This window comes from Scomber japonicus, chromosome 12, assembly GCF_027409825.1.
Source record: "Scomber japonicus isolate fScoJap1 chromosome 12, fScoJap1.pri, whole genome shotgun sequence".
In the NCBI taxonomy this organism is placed as follows: Eukaryota; Metazoa; Chordata; class Actinopteri; order Scombriformes; family Scombridae; genus Scomber; species Scomber japonicus.
Genome location: NC_070589.1, coordinates 20,275,987 through 20,297,146, shown reverse-complemented (window position 1 = coordinate 20,297,146; position 21,160 = coordinate 20,275,987). Strand labels below are relative to the sequence as shown.

At 40.2% G+C, this 21,160-nt stretch overlaps 1 protein-coding gene across 3 annotated transcripts in view; it reads left to right on the top strand.

Moving 5' to 3' along the window:
- Positions 1-1,936: 1,936 nt before the first annotated feature.
- Positions 1,937-21,160, top strand: part of mib1 (MIB E3 ubiquitin protein ligase 1) — a 55,391-nt gene continuing 36,167 nt past the window's right edge. For all 3 annotated transcript variants that reach the window (XM_053329801.1, XM_053329800.1, XM_053329802.1), the window contains exons 1-12: positions 1,937-2,744; positions 3,666-3,837; positions 6,950-7,079; positions 10,728-10,832; positions 11,913-11,979; positions 12,443-12,647; positions 13,101-13,284; positions 14,650-14,794; positions 14,911-15,044; positions 15,924-16,031; positions 16,170-16,367; positions 16,606-16,757. In XM_053329801.1, coding sequence (XP_053185776.1) covers positions 2,516-2,744; positions 3,666-3,837; positions 6,950-7,079; positions 10,728-10,832; positions 11,913-11,979; positions 12,443-12,647; positions 13,101-13,284; positions 14,650-14,794; positions 14,911-15,044; positions 15,924-16,031; positions 16,170-16,367; positions 16,606-16,757 — 1,829 coding nt within the window. In that variant the 5' untranslated portion in view covers positions 1,937-2,515. The remainder of the gene's footprint in view (positions 2,745-3,665; positions 3,838-6,949; positions 7,080-10,727; positions 10,833-11,912; positions 11,980-12,442; positions 12,648-13,100; positions 13,285-14,649; positions 14,795-14,910; positions 15,045-15,923; positions 16,032-16,169; positions 16,368-16,605; positions 16,758-21,160) is intronic.

Here is a 21,160-nt window from a genome sequence, read left to right as displayed (position 1 = left end):
TGCAATGTCCCTGTTTTCCCCCCGTTACTGCAAGGACAGCGGCCAGCTCGGTTGGATGTCAGCTGTGTCTGCCTGCCTGCGATCCCACTGTGAAGGAGACAGTCAAGGGGACCTGATGTCTGTATGTGTGTGTGTATCAGCGAGCGGTGGCGCTCTTTGACCAGCTATCTGTGCAGCCGGTCACAGTCACTCAGTCGCCCCCTGCAGTCACCAGAGCTGATGTGCACCATTATTATTATAGCTGCACTGGCATAAATTAGCCTGCGGGCCTAACCCCAAAATGCTCACAGAATAGGCTACGATATTAGTAAAGACAGCATGAGCGTCATTAAACACCCGCAGCTTCTGAAACATTATTATGGATTTACTGGTGTGGAAGCCTACAATAAAACTCTATTACTAACCAAGCAAAGCAGGCAACTGCCTCTTGGGCCTCAAAATCCTCAGGTTCACCATGTGGCAATTAGTGTGTGGTAATTTAATTAACTGAAAATGTGCTTGTTCTTACTGTGTGCCACTACAGGACATTAACTGATATTATTTATTTTATTTGTGAAGGAGCATGTACGTGTCAAACATTAATGAGCCCTGCTCCATCATTTTGAGTTACTTTGACCCAGAAACACATTTTGAGTTTTTCTATAGGGAAAGTCTAAGCTTTATGACGATACCAACATTATTTTTCTACACCAAATATTCTGTGAGATAAGCTCTTCCAAAGCTTGACTGAAAAGGACATTAAAGATAATAATTCATATTCAGACATTACATTTTTCACATGAATTAAAACTAATTTATAAAGACTAAAGTCAAAATGAACACAATATTTAAATATAAAACATAGTTACATAGGTAGCCTACACATACCTTCGTATGTGCATGTGACCACGTGCACGAGCATACACAGTACAGTAGATAGACTTAGAAGTTCATTTAGACCATAATCCAAAAAGTATGTAATACAATTGATAAAATATTATCATGTATACTGTACATATGATGTAAAATATAATACAATCATATGAAAAATATATTAATAAAAAATGTTAAATAGCCTATTGAGTTATGTGCACATTGACACATGCACAAGTGGTATATGGTGTACCAAAGGCTCGAAGGAGTGGATGTTTGTCTTTTTCAGTTTTTCAACTGGCGATAGACAGCAATGCAAGATGCCATCATCACAATTTCAGAAACTCAGTTGAGTGATAGTTTTAAAGCATTTATTATTCCTGTTTATATTCTGCTCACATGGTGCATATGTCTCAATAAATGTATGCTTATTACATACCCAATGTATATGGAGCCGGAGACATGAGGGTAACCTATTCAGATACAGTATCTGCATTGGAAGGTAAGAGTGAATAGTTTTGCACAGGTTAAGATCATTGTCTTTGCAAGTTCATAAATGAAAAATCAGGTCTAGTTTGCCTCATCTTCTGGATTTTTGGAGTCAAGACAGATTATGAAGTGAATGTGCTTAAAATCTTCTGCCTGGAGTATACGCCCTACAGACACAAGATCATCAGATAATCAAAAGTTGTTTGTCTTTCACATAGTCATAAGAACAAAATCTGATGTATCCTATGTTACTTTTAGGGATTTGCCATTTTGAAAACTTTTTGATGTTTTTTTAAAATGTATTTTTGTTTTTGATTTTAACTTTGCATTGTCTACCTTTTCAGAGCTATTCCACATATTTTCTGATGTCTATACTTAGCTTATTTACATGTTTCTTGTTTTATTTATCAATGTGATCTTAAATGTGCTGCTTGTTATATTGTTGTCAGTGATGTGTGGACCCCAGGAAGAAGAAAACAAAAAATCACATGTTGCAGATGCGCATGCTCGCTGTGGGCTGGGCTCCTGTTTTCCCGAGCCTTTCGTCTTCGTGCTTTGTCGGCTCCCTCCGTAGCTAGTTGTTGCTCGTCTGAGGTCTGGACGATGATTGACAATAATGGCGACGCGTTTATTCTGAGTTGACTCCAGGGAACCATCTCTGGCTGATAAAGGGGAACATCTTGGATGGATTGTGAACACCGCACAACAACAACACGGATAAACAACTCCATCAAAGGACTTACATCTGCTTTAACGAGAAGGACTTGCTAGCCAGGGAGAGCTTTATCTCGCTAGCGTCGCGTTAGCTAGCAACTCGGCTCGCTAGCTTGCTAAGTTGAGGTGGCATTCTTGTGTGTGGAGAGGAGGACAGGGGTAATGAGCAATGTGGCAAATTAATAGGCTCTGAGGGGGCAATTGGTTTCTCGTTGTCAGAGGCAACACTGAAGGGGCTCACGGTTAGCTTGTGAGAAGAGATTTTTTTCTAGCTTCCCAGGTAGCCAACTTAGCTCGCAGGCTATCTTAGTGGTTTGTTCCAGTGCCTTTCCTGTTAGGACTTGCTCGCACTTGGCGTTTGGAAACTGTCCACCGGTGCATCGATAGCTGGCTGGCATTCAGTGCTAGCTTGCTAACTTCTAAAGGGTTTACTGTGGCATTTGTTGAGACCTTTTCTTAAATGACCACCGGCAGAAATAACCGGGCGATGATGGAAGGAGTGGGAGCCAGAGTGGTCCGCGGACCCGACTGGAAGTGGGGGAAGCAGGATGGAGGAGAGGGACATGTTGGCACCGTGAGGAGTTTTGAAAGTCCAGAGGAGGTGGTGGTTGTCTGGGATAATGGGACGGCTGCTAACTACCGCTGCTCTGGGGCATACGACGTGAGGATACTAGACAGTGCTCCTACAGGTAACTTTACATCAGCTGATTTTGTTTGCCAACACTTTTAAGACAAGTGTTTACCTATATGCAACACAAGAACATACGAGACGTCGGTCCTTTGTGGGTGCAGGGATGAGTTGCAGTGGACAATCACATAACAAAATAATTGAATCTTTCATTAAAAGCTGGGATCACAGTAGTCAGATGAGGGAGGAAAGACTTTAGAAGAAAGTTTCGGTCTGTAAATTCTCAGAGAAACTTACTTGTAGATCCCTTCTGTTTCTATTGGAGGCAGACAACGTCTTCTTGTCTACCTTATAAGCAGAAAATGAGTACTTGTAGACATCCTGCCTGAGCAAGAATATCACGGACATCTCTGTGTACCAGACATGCAAATAAATTATGCGGGATATATAGACACAAATGCATATTCACTGTCAGCAATAACGCAGCATAACTATCCTGACTTGACTGTCTGTATACTCAAACAAAGAAAAATGCATTTCTCTCCACAAGATGTTGAATATCATTTGGAAAATGACTTGATAAGGGTGTGTAGTACTGACATATACAGAAGTGTTAAAATACTGCTTCTCCATTGTTCAAATTTATCTATATGTACCTGTTATAATATAACATACCTGCTGTATTACACTTCAGTATCTATCACTTAGGAGGACTTCAATTGTCTCCCTAAATATCTGCCTAATTATGCATTTATCGATCAAGCAGCAGTTATTAAAATGCTTATATTTCTGAAGTATCAAATATATCCTAAACAGAAAAGATTAGAGGCTATTAATCTAAAAGAAGTGTAGTGTGTGCTTACATTATCAGTTGTAGAGTTGAGGTTGCATAAAAGTGGTCCATTGTCAGCAATTTAGCAGGATATTTGTTCTGCACAGATTGTTGATACTAAACTGTCTAATGCTGCCCCCCCCTCCCCAGGCATCAAGCATGATGGGACCATGTGTGACACCTGCCGTCAACAGCCCATCATTGGTATTCGCTGGAAATGTGCTGAGTGCACCAATTACGACCTCTGCACAACCTGTTACCATGGAGACAAGCATCACCTGAGACATCGGTTCTACAGGATCACCACCCCAGGCAGTGAGAGGTTAGTTTACGAAGCAGCGTTTGCCCGTATTGTTGTGGCTCACCTTTGACCCGCCTATTATGATGAGAAACAAGGTAGCCAGGTAATCCCTCACACTTTGGCGGGATTGGTTGACTTACCTTGAGACTCCCTTCAATGGTTTTATGTGTGTGTGTGTGTGTGTGTGTGTTTGTGACATTTGAGAAGTGTTTATGTGTGCCCTGCCTCTCGGGCAGACAGAATCTATCTCGATGCTCCCAGCCCTCAGTTGCCAGGCAACAACTCAGCCTCGTTTTAGGATTCAGTCAGACCTTTTTTAAAATGATATTAAGGTAGTGATTCCCATACACAAAATATATTTGAGCAGATTTTCAATGTTTTTTAAATACAGTTTTTGATGTCTTCGGAAGGCTGCAAGGTAATGACATGTTAAATCCAGATGTATCGATAAAATCTGTTTTGTAGCTGACTTTCAAACGTCAGAATTTACAGCTTTGATTCTGCAGGAAACACAGTGATTGCATTTGATGACTAGCAATATTGAAAACTTTCAACTTTGTTACTGTGAAAGACCGTTTAGACTAATCTAAGTGTAATCACTGTCTCAGAAGTTATTATAATAAGAAAGTCCAGTGTTTTAATAATTCAATTGCATCTGATCCCCTCAACTACATTTTTAGTGCTACAGCAATGTCTCGTGCTTAATATTACTTCATTTAACACTATTTGCCTGCACTCATTCTGTCACTCAAATGGCACTGTCAAAGTGGGAGCTTTTTCTCTATTGCTCTTTAATTGCAGCTGTAAGCCAATGCTGATATTTAAGTTTATATGAACTCAGCACTTTCAGCATGTGCCAAATACATGTGTATAGTTGAATGTGATATATGTTTATCTTCGGGGTCAAGTTATAGTAAAAAAAGAAACACTAAACTGGAATTGAAGTTCTACAGCAGGTGTTTACAGGTGGCTCTGCTTATATGTGGCAACTCATTTTGTTTTTATTTATTATCAAAACTTTAAATTGAAGTCAAACACACATCAAAAGATCATCCTCCCCCTGGCTGCTGGGTTTAAAGAATTTTTAGTGGAAATATTATTTTAGGCGGGGTGTGCGTGTGTGGGGGGGAGTGGAAACATTGCTACCAATTAATTCTTGTACAGACAAGATCAAGTGAAATTGTTGAAGACACTTTTATTTTGTGCATTCAGAGATGTTCAGCATAGCGAGTTGGAAAAACGAGCAAATGAACCAATCGCTTATTTGAGACATAAGTTTAGTAGTGTAAATTCCTCAGCTTGCGTTAGATCATTTTATCACATCTACTATTAGTCCTGTGGTGACACTTCATCTATTTCAAGGCCGTTTTAGTCTTTAGTCATAGTTTAGCAGACGAACACATGGCTCAACAGCTGGCAGCCTTTTCAACTGAGTACGACTTCATTTCCCCCGAGACAGACGTTACATAATGCACAATGGGTGCTGGAGGTCTCCCCAACTCACACCGCTCTGCCAGCATGGTGGGGTGTTTCGTTACACCACATTAGACTCTTTCACTAACTGCTGAAGAGGGAGTGGTTAGAGGCCAAAAGCTGTTTGCATTGGTTAGACCTGCAGTGCTCAGCTGCCATGTCTGGCCATCAAGGTTCACACTGTCTGATGGTTAGAGCTCATCTGGATATTTTATTTTCTGCTGCCTTTTTTATTACTTTGTGGTTGTAGCTGTGCTGGAGTTTAGACGTCAGCTCACAGCATTACTATAAATGCATGTCTGAATGTCAGAAAATTGCCTTAATTAAACAGTTTTTAAAATTAGTTGGGAATGGATGAAAAGGGAAGGAATTGTCAGTTGGTGGGAATTCTGTGCTCGTACAAAAAATAGCTTTTATTCATAATGTTACGACTTGACACCTGATGCTTAATTGCACACAGTGTCCTCCTTGAATTTTACCACAACAAGGAAAAGTCAAAGTTGAGGGCTGGACCCGACTTATAATTTTGTCAGTCTAATTGTATTTGGCTGTTTGATATAGATAGATAGATAGCCTTTATTGTCCCATGGGGACTATTAGTCCCTTTTTTCCATATCTGGTAATTAGAAAATTCATTTGCATGAGTTTCAGTGATGATTTTAACCACATTAACATAGTCAAATGCTACAGAGTAATGGGAACATATTTTTGGGCATTTAAAAATCAATTAAAGACCGTTACGTTTGATGCAGGATTTGAAATGTGGCCTGTTTGAATTAGTAACACATAACGGTTGGGCAGCCATATGGATTCATCAGAATAATGAGACCGGGAACACACGTCTATTTCAACAAATCTAAACAAGAATAAATTAACAAATTACATTTTTTAAGATTAGTTTGAAATGAAAATAAAAACATTAGGCCTGAACAATTTGGATAAAGTCATGACATTGACTGCTTTAGAATAATAACTTCTCAACTTCAACTCATTAGGCTACTTCTTTCCTTCTCTGTATGATACTTTATCTTTAAACATGAATAAATCTGAAGTGTAAACGAATAGATTAACAAATGAAACACTTGCTATTTAACAACAGGCAGCCCTTTCAAAATCCATCACAAAGTTGTGAGTAATGGTGTCTTTTTGATTTCAAAATAGCGGACCAGAAAGATAGGCCAGTATCACAGAGTATGTTTCTGGTTTTATTTGGCCTTAATTTTTCAGATGCTATCATCACATAAGTGCCCTAATGCTGAGATGGTTATAGTAATGGGGACTGCATGGTTGATACAGCAAATTAAATGCTGTTTCAGCCAAACTCTCACTGTAAGATTTTCCATCTGAAGCCAAGTCCAATTTACACAATGATTTCAGAGCAGTAGGCACACGGGAAAAGGGTAGTTAAGGACACAGGATAGCTGGAGGGAATGTGAAAAGAAGATAGTTTTTAATCTATTTAATTAAAAAAATATTGTGGAGCAGGGCAGGCACTGGCATCTCTTTTGCAGTCCATATTTGATAATTGAGAATGAAATTCTCCATGTAAACAGAGCTCCTATAAAAAGCAAACTGTTGAACATAAGGTCTGACTGTGGCATAGAAGTCACTAAAGCTTAGACCAAGTGAAAATAATGTATGTAAACTCTTTTCTCTACAGAGTACTTTTGGAGTCACGTCGCAAGTCAAAGAAAATCACAGCCAGAGGGATCTTCACTGGTGGACGGGTTGTGAGAGGAGTGGACTGGCAGTGGGAAGACCAGGACGGAGGCAATGGGAGGAGAGGAAAGGTAGCATACCAGCCAGAAATGTAGAATCTATAATTGTATGCAAATGGCTTTCCACTGCAAGCCAAAATCTGTAAATATGTGGAATACAGAGACAAGAAAATGCTCCACATTAAGCCCTAAAGCCAATAAGATGCAGACTCATTCACAGTAAGTTGGTCGGTTACACAGTTGGGCAGTGCCTGCAAGGACGCCCCTGGCTTTAATTTTTCCCATACACCATGTCCGAAATGTACTTTTTGACTAGACTACCTTGGTAGGAGAGCATGACCACCAGTAAGGGTTTCATATAAGCAAGAAAACAAGAAACCTTTTTACAAAACAATCCCAGGGAGGAAAAACAAAGTTGTATCCCAGGATATGATTTGTCTTGAAACTTGCAGAAGCGTCTGCGAAAACAGGAAGGGCACGGCCTGACTCAACATGTGTGTGTAGCATGGAGGTATTATAGACAAAAAGAAAACAAAAACAGTCCAGTCCTGTGTTTCCTAGCTGGCTGTATTTGAAGTTACTGCTGTCCTGAAATAATCTAATTTAAGATAACTAATATATTTGTCATGATGTTTAAAAAAACAAACAAACATTCAGATCGTAATGCATACTACGATTGACAAAAATCAATTTGTCTCATAACTTATAATGTCTTATAACTGTGTCAACATTATATTATTAAGATCACCTACCTGTAGCCAGAGTGGAGAGTGACAATTCAATGAAAATGTTTTTTTTTTTGGTGCTTTTCTTCACCAAAAAAAAAAAAAAAATTGACAGTTTCAGCATAATTTTCCCAGAAGTGAAGGAAATAATAATATTAGCTCTGTTTATTAGCAGCTATAGCCAATAATCCAGAATAAGTGGAAAACCTATGTTCTGATAGTCAGTCTTCTTTAATAATTTCTTTAAAAGTGCATGTTGTAAAATTATCCAAATTGTAATTAATACATTTTTAGAATTGATAATAGGAACTAGTAGAAAAAATCTGCTATTGAAAAACCCTTTTCTCTGAGTTTCATGCTGCTGATTACTATTCATCTTTACTGGGGTTCAGAACAGATTTCCTTGCTGCAGGTTATTCCAGGCTTAAATACATCATTAGAAAGTAATACAATGTCAGATGAGGTTGAATTTGTTTAGCGCAGTCTATTTACATTCATACAGTAACTGTGCTGTAAAGTGCTTGTATTTTGACTCTGGTCCAGACCTCAGAGCATTCAATTTAACAGTCCCTCCAGGCAATTTAAGACTTCATTTTGCTGTGTTATTTAATGGCATATCTCATTACTGTTTTATGACGCTGTAAGCAATATGCTCTCCAGAAAACTGCTATTACATGTCCTGTAGCTTAGATGTTTCGTTAGTTTAGCAAGAATATTACGTCCTAAGGCCCATTAATCTATTACCTCTGGAAGCAGCCTGAAAATAATTGAACGATTTGATTTCTGTATTTACTTAAGGCACAGTTTTTAATTACAGAATTAATTTTCTCCACTGCAGCTCTTCTCATGACAGTTTCTCAATCTAACGAAAGTGTTGTGCCGCTTGTGTTGGAGAGAGAATGGTCTCTGTATGTGTGTTTGTCCTTCACGTAACTCGAGAGCCATTCATCCAATTGGCTCCTTCCCTGGTGTGGATGTTGGGGACCAAATGAGTGCAGTTTTAATTGGGTGCAATTTGGACACACAATATGTTTCATATTGATAAACTTTGACTAAACCAGCGACCAATGATCCACTCCACTCTGTGCAGGGGCAGGGCACAGAGTGGAGGGTCACTGACAGACGCATGTCAGAGAGAGACCGGAGATGAGGAGTGACACGAGTCAGAGAATAGTGCTCTGAAAAGAGAAAAGTAAACAGCTTTTAATCAATACTGGATACTCTGACCTTGTGTGTGGACAGAAAGCGTAGTGTTAGCACCACGTTTAGTAGATCAGCAGCATGTGAATGCACAGGTGGCGTTCAGGTACATGGTTGAGAGTAGGTCACCCATGTTTTGGAGGCAATCAGAGCCCAGTACACAATGACTGTAGTATAAAACTAAACAAATGCATAAAACTAAACAAATACTTTCACAGGTAGTTCAAAACAGGTTTGTTGCATATGCTGTGAGGCTGGCAATTATAAAGCTCAACTACAGACAAAGCACAAATCTTTTAGAGCAAATATACCCACTCATATTCAAACTGAAGGCACAGATAATAGGAACGATCTAAGAGCCCAATATAATCAATCCACTTTATTTTAGAACCCTTATTATTTAGAGTACTTATTTATAACATCCATGTATAATAGCATATTCGTGTCTTTCATGTTGTTAGTGTATATACTCATTCACACCTCACATCAACCGCATTCACTTTTCCACACGTTGAAGTAGTGACCAGAGGGCAAGTGATCAGCCCATTCCAAACAGACACATTTTGAACAGGCACTCCACCAGTGCTCCAAATTTGAATCTATTTTGCAGTCCTCCATTCATAACTCATTGCTTATTTATGCCTGCAACACACTAATTTTGCTTGGTTTACAGTATACTTCAAAATATTTAAAAAAAAAATGCATCTTCTCACCACAAACAGCTTGGTGATAGTTTTAATTGACTCTTGATTAAAAGATTGAGTCATTTTATAAATGTACAGTATAGAGTTGAGGACAGCAGCTTTTAATTTTTAGCTCTGTCTTGTAGGTTTCACTGTGGGAACAAGTAGTATAAGGTCTTATTATTCATTTAAAAGTAAAGGTTTTGTTTGTATAGCAGTTGGAAGACACTAATGACATTATCTCTAGAATATACTAGCATAATCTTAATTGATGGATATTGATGTTTAGGACCTGATGATGTAGCTGGCCATAATCTGATACCTGAACTCTGATTGCATTACTTATTAGGGGGAAAAACAAGTCAATCTAATTTATTTTCAATAGGGAGGAAGAGTTTTCTGAAACCCACAATACAAAAAATAATACTATTTTTGGACAGAAAGTCATACATCAAAAAGTTTTTGGTTGTGATAAGCATTGTTTCCCACAGTGGCTGCAGTCTAGCTCAACATTCTTGTTTTTTGTTTTCTTTGCAAACAAAAATAGATACAGATTCACTACGACAACTTGCCAACTACTTTCGTTCTTTATGTCACGCAATCTGTGACCATGTTAGAAAGACACAGCACTCAAAACTGAAACCCTTCAGCCTGCGGGAGCAAATTGGAACTGGCCAGAGGACACTGGTCCCTTCAATCAGAGGACCCCAAGTTCAACTTGTGTCAGCAGACCTCTTCCTTGTTGAAGTTTTTTTTTTTTTTTTTTTTTGAGCTAGCCAGTGAATGCTTACTTGGCTTCAGGCTTGCTGTTCTGCAGTCCAACCTTTACTGTGACCTTCCATTTGAAGGCAGCCAGCAAAAAGATAATTTCCCTAAAGGGATCAATAAAGTGTCAGATTTGCTGTCATAGAGAGGTTTTAAGATGAAAAACACCAGCTTGAAGCCTCCCACTGATAAAACAATCCCATTCTATTCAATAGATTCAGTTTTCACATATAGTTTGCCAAAAACTTGTGCTGATATTATAATTAAAACTCAAAACAATCTGTTTTCAATGTGTCCTTTTTAGTCTTTCTCATCTCATCCCTCCTCCTCCTCTTCCTCCTCCACAGGTGACAGAGATCCAGGACTGGAGTGCAGCCAGCCCTCACAGTGCTGCCTACGTACTGTGGGACAATGGGGCCAAGAACCTGTACAGAGTTGGCTTTGAGGGAATGGTAAGCAAACTTCCAGTCTGACCCACATCCTCAGCCCCCCACCCCCCCCACACACACACACACACACACACACACACACACACACACACACTCACTGAGTCTCACAAAAGATCAGCTGTCAGGTGGCTTTTGTGTTTGACCGCAGGGCTGTGGCCCTTTCTTTTGCTGCCAGGCCTTTGTGAGAGCCACGCAGCCAGCATGAGTAAGACGCCATTGTGCAGGCAGCTGGAAGGGGAAGGTATCTGCATGATAAAGGCAATCTGTTCTTTCTGCTTTTTAGGGGGAAAGAGTGAACATGGAGGTCAACTTTAGAGGAGGGGGACATTCTATTGGGGTTGTTGCGGGTGCAGCTACACACGTGTCCCAAATGAGAAGCATCTTCCTTATTGGTGGAGACTGGCCTTGCCTTTTTATGAAAGAGGCCAATCGGGTTTCTCCATTGCATAACAGATTTGTCCTTTGTCATTCTAATAGGTTTAAATGCTTTGGAGAGGAAGGTAGATGGCATCTGCTTGTGGATTAAATAAATCATGGATTAGACCCCCCATCTAGACAGTTTTAATTTGTCTCTTTATTGAGACAGTGGGCAAATCCTCCAAACAAACATAGCGAGACTGCAGATTAGTGTATGCAGTATATGAGGCCAACACCTTTTCCTGTTCTGTAATGTCTGCTCTGTGCACATAAAATCATAAGATTAAACGTGCCCTGCTCGCAGGGTACAATAAGATGGACTTGTGTTAGTAATTTGTTGAGACTTGTTATATTCAGGAGTTTGGTGCTCCATCACAACAGAGGAATGTTCACTCTGCCTTACAATCATCTCTGCCCTTTAACTATGCCACAGTGGCTTCACACCTGAGTCATCACAAATGATATGACGCCTTCTCTCCGCAGAAATATAGGGTTTCATTGTCCTGTCTTACACTTAGGGTACAGCTATTGTTAGTATTCTAGGCAACTACACTGCCACTGCAGCTTGAAGTGTGTAAATTCTCTGCTTCATTATTCATGACGGTGCTCCTTTTAATGGAATTACCCTGGCTAATTATCTGACCCTTTCTGTCTTTTCTCTGACAGTCAGACCTGAAATGTGTTCAGGATGCCAAAGGAGGTTCGTTTTACAGAGACCACTGTCCCGTTTTAGGTAAGTGAGCCAGTGATATGTGTCCATCGTCATTATTGCACCAATTCTCTCACCCATCGTTCTGGTGCAGTGATTTCAAGGGCATTAGGGGAGTTTCAGTTGCAGTTAATTTTGTCTGGCCACTAGATGGCAGCACCACATTGTCCCCTGACTGCAAAATGCAAGTACAAGCTCAGGCCATGCAGATACACTAATTCCAGTAATCAGCTGTTACTATATGAGGGATTTTTACATGTATTCCTTGTAGTGTAATTTTGTTGTTATCACAGCGGAACCTTATATGTATTTGAATAAATGTTTTCTCACAGATTATTCACAATTTCTATCTCTCAAATGTGTTTATTTGTTTATATTTCTATACTTCTGTTATTATCACTTGCAAATTGTAAATCTTGATATGCAAAATCAATACAAACACTGCAGTTTTAATATGAACAGACCTAACTCAACATTTATCTCTTAGGTGAGCAGAATGGCAACAGAAATCCTGGCGGTCTTCAGATCGGAGACCTGGTCAACATTGACCTGGACCTAGAGATTGTCCAGTCCCTCCAGCACGGCCACGGGGGGTGGACTGACGGCATGTTCGAGACCCTCACCACCACCGGCACAGTATGTGGCATCGATGAGGACCATGACATTGTGGTTCAGTACCCCAGTGGGAACAGGTGAGTTTGCTGATTGAGTGAGCTTAGATGGATTTGCACAAATTTAATACCTCCCAGTGATTGGGATTGCATCATCTCATCAGCATAGTTCTCTCCTTAACTTGTAAATACATCTTCACTGCAAGATCTAATCATCATTTGTAACACTTGAGAGAAGATACTCTGAAAAAGTCTATGTAAATTTGTATGGAAATATATAATTAAAGTGGAAGTTCTGAAAAAGCTTTCTAAATGTAGACATACTAAATTTTTGTCTGCTTCTAGTTCTTAAAATTAAGTTACCTCATCACACAATAATCAAGAGTGCTCTTTGGATACTTTAACCGTGTTCTTTTTGCACATACATATTTTTTCACTTAACTGTAGATTGCAAATACTCAGATATATTTGTTAGATATCATGTTTTATGATCTGTGTGTTTCTTGAATGTGTTTTATTTTTTTGCATCCTCAGGTGGACATTCAACCCAGCAGTGCTGACAAAGGCCAATGTGGTGCGCAGTGGTGAAGTGGCAGCTGGAGCAGAGGGGGGCAGTTCCCAGTTCCTAGTGGGAGACCTGGTCCAGATTTGCTATGACATCGACCGCATCAAGCTTCTACAACGAGGCCACGGAGAGTGGGCTGAGGCCATGTTGCCTGTAAGAGTTTGGATGTGCTTTTACAGATTTGGGCAAATTTAAACGCCTCACAGAAGGCAGTGAAACTTAAAATTTCGATTGAAATGAAATTCTATCACATGTACCTGATTTGGTCATATGATGATTTTATAATTTTCAGAATGGATATTAGAAGTATATGTCTGTATGGATTGATCACATTTGTTCACTCACTGCAACATAGAAGGGAGAAAATAATCTACTGGACTGTAATGGTAAGGTTGAAAACCACTCATCTGGATGAAGCCTCTTGAATGATAAGCTAAAAAAATCTTCAAATCTAAGTTACACTCCAGTAGATAATTTAATTTTTAAGTGGTGAGAGAAGTTGTCTTTTGACACTGAAAATTGGAGAATATTATTGCTATTGATATTGGCACTGGTTGCTTTTTTCATCTCAAATTGACTTTGACTTCATCAGAGACATAAAATTTGTGTGCAAGATCCTGTAAATTAGGCTCAGTGTTTCTAACCGTCTGTGTAATTTTCTGCTGTTCCCCTCTCACTTGGCAGTACTACTCCTTCATCTTCTCTGTAGGAAGTCTCAGTGTTATCGACATGCAGTCGCATGATCCCTCCCCTCAAATCATTCTGTGGCTGTTTTGCCACCTTTCTTATTATCTTTTTTCCTGTCTCAACAAGAATTTATTCTTCCCCTTATTATGAAGTTTATTCATTGCTGCTCAGCACGCCTGAGGTTATGTAACGCCAGTCTATTCCAATATGCGACTTGTCCCTGCCAAACTGGCCCCCCTCAGCAGCTAATGAGCCTTAAAAACCCTGAGATGGGTTGTAGCTTTGATCACTAACCACGGCTGTTTGCTGCCCGCTGCTGCTGCTTCTGCTGCAGCAGTCTACGTTATTGATGGCATCCTCCAGGACAGTCCTAGACCCGACTCAAAGTGCCTCTTTCTGCCTGGATCGAGATGATATGATTCAAAATCGGAAAGCATTTTGTTTGGTCCTCTCTGTGCAGGCTGTATAGATGAGGAATGATCTAGCTAGCAAGTAGAAGAGTCTCTCTCTTTTATATCCATCTTCTTAATCATTCAAGTTAATGTCCTTTGAATTATGAGAACTTAAATCTCTAATATGTTTTTTTTCTGTCAATTTGTATTTTTGCAAAGAGCTTTGTTTCATCTCCATGTAGGACAATTGCTTTCTTGAGGTGGCATTTCTCCTCTTTATCCATTCCTCCCACCTCTATTTATAAGCTCTTTTCCACAACCCCTCTCCATCATTCCTTATGGTCTGCCTTTTAGCATTTTCAGATTCTGTTATATAGCACATACCCATAGACAAAAACCATCCAGATACTAATGAATTTGTCACTACATTTACCAACAGACCCTAGGCAAGGTGGGCCGTGTGCAGCAGATCTACTCTGACAGTGACCTGAAGGTCGAGGTTTGTGGAACCTCTTGGACGTACAATCCAGCCGCTGTCACCAAGATTGCTCCATCAGGGTCTGCTGTTAGCAATGCCTCTGGAGGTATGTACAAACATGCACTACTGACATTGAGCAGTGTGTTATCTTAATCGTTGTCCTTCCTGCGACCTCTTTCCTGACAACTATCACTTTCTGATGTGTTCCCCCTGTTTGGCCAGAGCGTCTATCTCAGTTGCTGAAGAAACTATTTGAGACACAGGAATCTGGAGATATCAATGAGGAGCTAGTCAAGGCCGCAGCTAACGGAGACTTGGCCAAGGTGGAGGATATTCTAAAGAGACCTGATGTGGATGTAAGTGTAAAATGTTCAAATGTAAAATTTTATATCCACAGTTGCTGAATCTCTAATTTAGGTTTTATAGAAAATCAAATATTTTTGCCAATAAACACATACAAAAGATCTGAGTACACTGATAATTGGAGCTGGAATACCCCTTGCTGCTTTCTGCTCTGCTCTCAGTATATTGAGGAGGCTGAGAAGACTCTGAGATCCTCCCACTCCTGCACTTCTCTCTATCTGAAAAGCATTAAGGCAGGGCCCAGAGGAGGCACAAAAGAGCATTGGTGTGCACTGCAGCACAGACCCGATTCACTCTCAGAAACAAGTTAAGATCTGCAAACCCCATGTGGTTGCAGATTGCGTCCTGACACAGGCTTCAGGCCAGGGAAACACCCGTTTGCCAGAGGACAGAAAGCCTGTGCCCTGTATAGGTTAAAAGTACTAGTTATGTCAAGTCTGCAATATTGTCTTCACTCAGAGGAAGAGAGAGTGAAGTGTTTGTGTGTGTGTGTGTGTGTTTGTGTGTGTGTTGCATGCATGTATGTGTGTGTGTGTGTGTCAGTGGTGAAGGCTGGCCAGATGCCCTACTGCCTTTCAGTGGAATTGTTTGCTTAAAGCTGAGCACACTGAGCCCGGCCAAGTGATCCGCCTGCCAGGACAAGAGACGTCTCGAGACTCCCAAAGGAGTCCACATTAATATTTATGCTCCGAGTTTTTGCTGTGCTGCAGTTGGTGATGAAACATGCACAAACAGCCGTGCGCGCACAACACACCCTCACCAATCTCTTAGTGCCTCTGGTGAACAGCTAATTCAGTAGACACGCATCTAAATGTGAAACATGACATTGACATGTGCACTCATTCTTACACTGACTCTTGATGTATTTATAGGTGAACGGGCAGTGTGCAGGACACACTGCTATGCAGGCAGCCAGTCAGAATGGTCACGTGGATGTTCTAAAGCTGCTGCTCAAACACAATGTGGACCTAGAGGCTGAGGTTGGTATATTTAAGGTTTTGTTTTTTACAAATTCATCACAACTCATTTCAAAGCATGTCACATAATATGAAAAAAGGGTGGAATTCCACTCACAAACACAACATTGAATCTTTATGTGGGTGTGTCACTGCACTCAGGACAAAGATGGAGACCGGGCGGTGCACCATGCAGCCTTTGGCGATGAGGGCTCTGTCATTGAGGTGCTGCAAAGGGGCGGTGCTGACTTGAATGCCAGGAACAAGCGAAGACAAACTCCGTTACACATAGCTGTCAACAAGGGCCACCTGCAGGTGGTCAAAACCCTACTGGACTTTGGCTGCCACCCAAGCCTCCAGGTATCTATCACTGTGACATATTTACTTTTTGAGAAATGCTTCAAGATATGGCTCGTGACATCATAGGAAAGCAATGCAGAAACAATTTTATACAAATATATACAACAACCCTGTCAAATATGGTGTGGGTTTACATTATTTGTCATACACTACAATATGTTTATCATAATACATAACAAACATAAATTGTTAAACAAAAGAGGAGCAAGAAAGAAGTAACACACAGTTTCCTTTTTAGGATTCAGAGGGCGACACCCCCCTGCATGACGCCATCAGCAAGAAACGAGATGACATGCTGTCAGTCCTGCTGGAGGCTGGTGCAGACGTCACCATCACCAACAATAATGGGTTCAACGCCTTGCATCACGCCGCCCTGCGAGGAAACCCCAGGTATGAAACACTTATCTTCTACTATTTGATGTCACACCTGCTTGGTATCTACCAGGGTCCTGATCATGTTTAGATGGAATTTGTGTAAGCTCACCCTCTGAATCTCAATAAATGTCTGCTTAAAGCTTTCAGTAAAGCCTAGATTAGATACAGACATGCTGAATCTTAAACTCCTACCTCAAAAGGTATATTTCTGCTGTCCATACTGAATTCATGGATAATGAATAGAGGTGGAAAAAATCATTGTTTCTTGGATATAGTTTGATTCTTTCTTAAATGATTCAGCATTGATCCACAAAACTTTTTAATTGGATTTCAGAAGGTTTGCAGTTTGATAACAAAAAGTATGGAAATCAACAATTGAACAGCAATGAGAAACACATTCAGTTATAATCACCTAGAGGGACCTAAAGATTATCAGCGTTATTAATGAATGGACCGCAGACTACTTTTGTTACGCTGCATGCAAGGCAGTCATACCACAGATATTTTAAGCAGTCATGTTAGTTGGCTTATTTAGCCACAAGTACTGAATAATAGCTGGTGTGGTATTTGGTTTGGCAACTGAAACAGTCCTGGAAAAAGGTACATTTCAGAACAGCACAGTTATCACATCTTATCAAACTTTGAAAAATTACTACGACCATTACACCATTTATGTTCTGCTTCTTAGCCATTAGAGGACAGAGGACATGTCAGAAGCACTGATCTGTTACTACTCTGTAATCTGTTTCCCAACCATCCTCTGTTGATATGGTAGAACACACCCCACAGGTCTAAATGAGGGGATAAAACATAGACTAATACATTCAAAATGCTATACTGCCTTTAGAATTGTTTTTTGTTTTAAAAAAAAACAACATAAAATTCAGCTGCAGGTTATTCAATCAAGTTTATTTGTTACATTTAATCATATAAGGTGCAACATTGAAATGTAATTGTTATTATGGCATAGTTGAATGTATTGCATATTTCCAGCATTCTCTCAAAAATCTCTATAAAATATTCAGAATATATAAATCAAACTCACACTCAGCATCTTCTGATCTTATTTGCAGTTACACACCACTGTAGTCTTGTGTGTAAATTTTTCCTTTTGAATAAATGTTAACAACAGTTGTTTAAAATCTAAAATGAACCGACTGCCTTGTTTGGAAGTCTTCCACATATTTCACTTAAATTTAAAAGTAGTTTAAAGCTGTTAAAACTAAAGACTTGATGCCGCTATGTCACTGATCAAATTGAATCCTACAATAAGATTTACTTTGAAATCTTAATTTAGTTTGACATTGAAGTTTGAAGCAGGCCTATAGGCTTCATCCATCTCGCCAACAGATGGTATGGTCCTTTGATGCCTTGAAAGCATCTGTCTTATTTAGATTTTATATTAGAGTAGCTAATAGCTGTTGAAGTTCATTTGTTTCTTGCTGGTCCGTCAGCGTGCACCGTGAGCAGAGGCTGGCCTGAAGTGTTCGGCCTGTGCAGCAGCAGCAGTTCGCCTTGTCCTTGGCCATAGCTATTTCTGGCTCCAGCAGGTTGCTACTCCACTCTTTGGCTGTTGTATTCTTGTCTCTCAACCATGAGTGTATTAAAGATGGCTCAGAGAGACGGCTGTCTGTATCACGTTGATCATCCAGGGTCTTTTAAGGTGATGGACATTGACGTTACAGGGTTGAGGTTATAGACTGAGTAATTTCTAGAAAAGTTAACAGCTGCTTCCCTTTGCTTAGTGCTTTTGGTGTTGTATGCGTGTTTGTTTTGTGCATGAACGTGGTTGTCCTGGGCGGTGTCTCATTCCCCTTCACTGGCATTCATTCCATTGGTGTGAGGACAAATTGAATTGAGGTCAGAGGGCTGCGAAACACCTGTCACCTGCCACAAGGCCGGCCGGGCCCAGCCCTCCATTTCTGACACACTGCAGAATAGATCATCTAATGCCAGCCCCTGTTTCCTGTGTGAACGATTGACCCATTGATCAACAGAGTGATTAAGACATAAAGAATAATCACAAAAAAAAAAAAAAAATTGTGTTGCAAAATTAGAGCTCAAGAGGTTAATGTTGAATTAGATGGATTGATAAATTGATTGAAGTAACCTAAAGACAATATGTTAATGTTCTATTTTTCTTTTAAGAAGCGAATGGTGTTCATGATAAAGACAACATATGGAAGTAACGATAATAATAATTATTTAAATGGGATTTTTCAAAATCAAATTATAATATATACTGCTAAAAAATAAGAATAGGTATAGAGAGGCAGGGAATAAAATATAAAATGAATGAATGATGAATAAGTTTGAACAGCAGTTAATGGGCAGAAAGACACAAGGTATAAAGTAAAGGTGAGTCTACAGTAGTGTGTTTTTATTACATTTATTTAATTCATAAAGCCGCAGAACTAGTTCTCCTGAGCCCCTTCGGCAGGTCATCCCAGTGCTGATGATCCTTGAAATTCTATAATTAAATGTAATTATATAGATGGAGGTCTATCTGATAAACGATCACATTCATTTTAAATCTTTTTCAAACTGTATCTGATTAACTGACAGTAATTAATAAAAAATCAATAACAGGGCACAGAAAAAAAAGTGGCCAGATGTTCAGCAGTCACAGTTGGAATTTGTAGTCCAAGGAGGGGAAATATTACAAGGCCGCTCTTGCTTTTTTATTGCTCAGTTTTACACGGCCAATAGTGAACTTATTTAAGAAAAGGTCACAGACTGGCAGAGTTGAAACTAAGTAGCATTACAGATATTAAAAATATTGTAAGTTCAAATGTACAGCAGGTAATTATATGTAGAAATAAAGATTACAGCAAAATGAACTGAGTCGAGAGCAGCAAAAATACTCAGTAACTCAGCCGGCAACCGGAAATGAGACAATATGCTTACTGCAGCACATCAGCAGCATGTCAACAGCTTTGTGTGTGTGTGTGTAGGTGTGCTTTGTGTGGTTATACATATATACCAGGATTCAGAAAGGAAAAGGAAGCTGGTCTTACTGTAGGACTCATTGACATAGAGGCGAAAAGTGCTAGAGAACAGTATTTTCTGTATCAGAGCCCCTGCCGTGTTGTGTGTGTGTGTGTGTGTGTGTGTGTGTGTGTGTGTGTTGCTTGCTTGACTACACACTCTGTCCCCTTGCCTTCAGAGAAACGAAGATATATGTCGCCTTCTCCAGTCTGCCCATTTACTTTTATTTCACGCTCGAGCTCCTGCAATATCAGGGAGACAGTCCACAAGTCCTAAAGCCCTCGAAAATCTCTCCCTAGGTTGAAGTGAAAGTACCTTGTCTGGTGTGTTTTTAGTGGAGAGGCAGTTGTTTCGATTGAGCGCTTAGAGGAATTCCTACCATAGACTCATATTTCTTAAAAAGTGCCCTTGATGAGCGTCATGAAGAAGTGCTTGTAGTCAGAGCTGATCAGAGACCCCCTCATATCTGAAAAAAACCCCTCTGCTTAACGATTGATGTTATTACTTCTTCCCGATAGCAACTTTCATCTATCTCCTCATGTTTAGATTGAGCACCGCCACAGAATGTTCTGGCATACGTGTATTAAACAAGTCTAATCTATATTTTCCCATTAACTCCATGACAGTAAAAACTCCTGTAAAACACACAGTAACTGGCTTCCACTGTGTGTTCTGCTGCTTGCTCTCTCTCTCTGTCTCTGTAAGTGATGCAAGTTATCAACGTCAAATGCTTTGGATGTTTTTGGATTCAAGTGTGGAGTGCGTCAGACCCTGGTGTGTGTGTGTGTGTGCAGTGTTGTGTTATGTGCCTGGGTAGTGGAAGAGTGCGGGTGGGTCTTCCAGCGGTGGAAAGAAGCTGGAGGAAGGACACAGAGCACAGAGGAGAGGAACCCTGTGGGTGACAGAAGGTTCTTCCAGCTTTGGAGCCCAATCCCTGAAACAAATCAACTCCACCAACAGGCGGGGTGTGGCAGGAACTTTGGAGTTTAACTATATTTCACCTCATTCATTACTCACAGATACACCACTGGAGAGTGTAAATGCATTTCCTCATAAATTAGACCTGGTTGTTAAGTTTTACAATTGCTAGTAAATTGAAACTGTCGGTATAACCAGTAGTAACGTGCTTGCGAGAGGATTTTCTCAGACATCCACATCGCGTGTTCTCCGTGTGTGTGTGTGTGTGTGTGTGTGTGTGTGTGTGTGTGTGTGTGTGTTTACCGCAGCTCTCAGCCTGCAAGGGGAGCCTGGCTCATCTCTCTGTCTTTCCCTCAGGCAGCTTGAAGCCAGTAGCTGCTACAATACTGTAAACAATACGATTAATAGCCCATGACTCATAAACGGGCTCCAAACAAGCCCTGCAGCGGCGGGCTGTACCCTTTTACGTGTCACCTCCTTGTAATATTTGCCCTCCTCCCTCTCCCCTATAG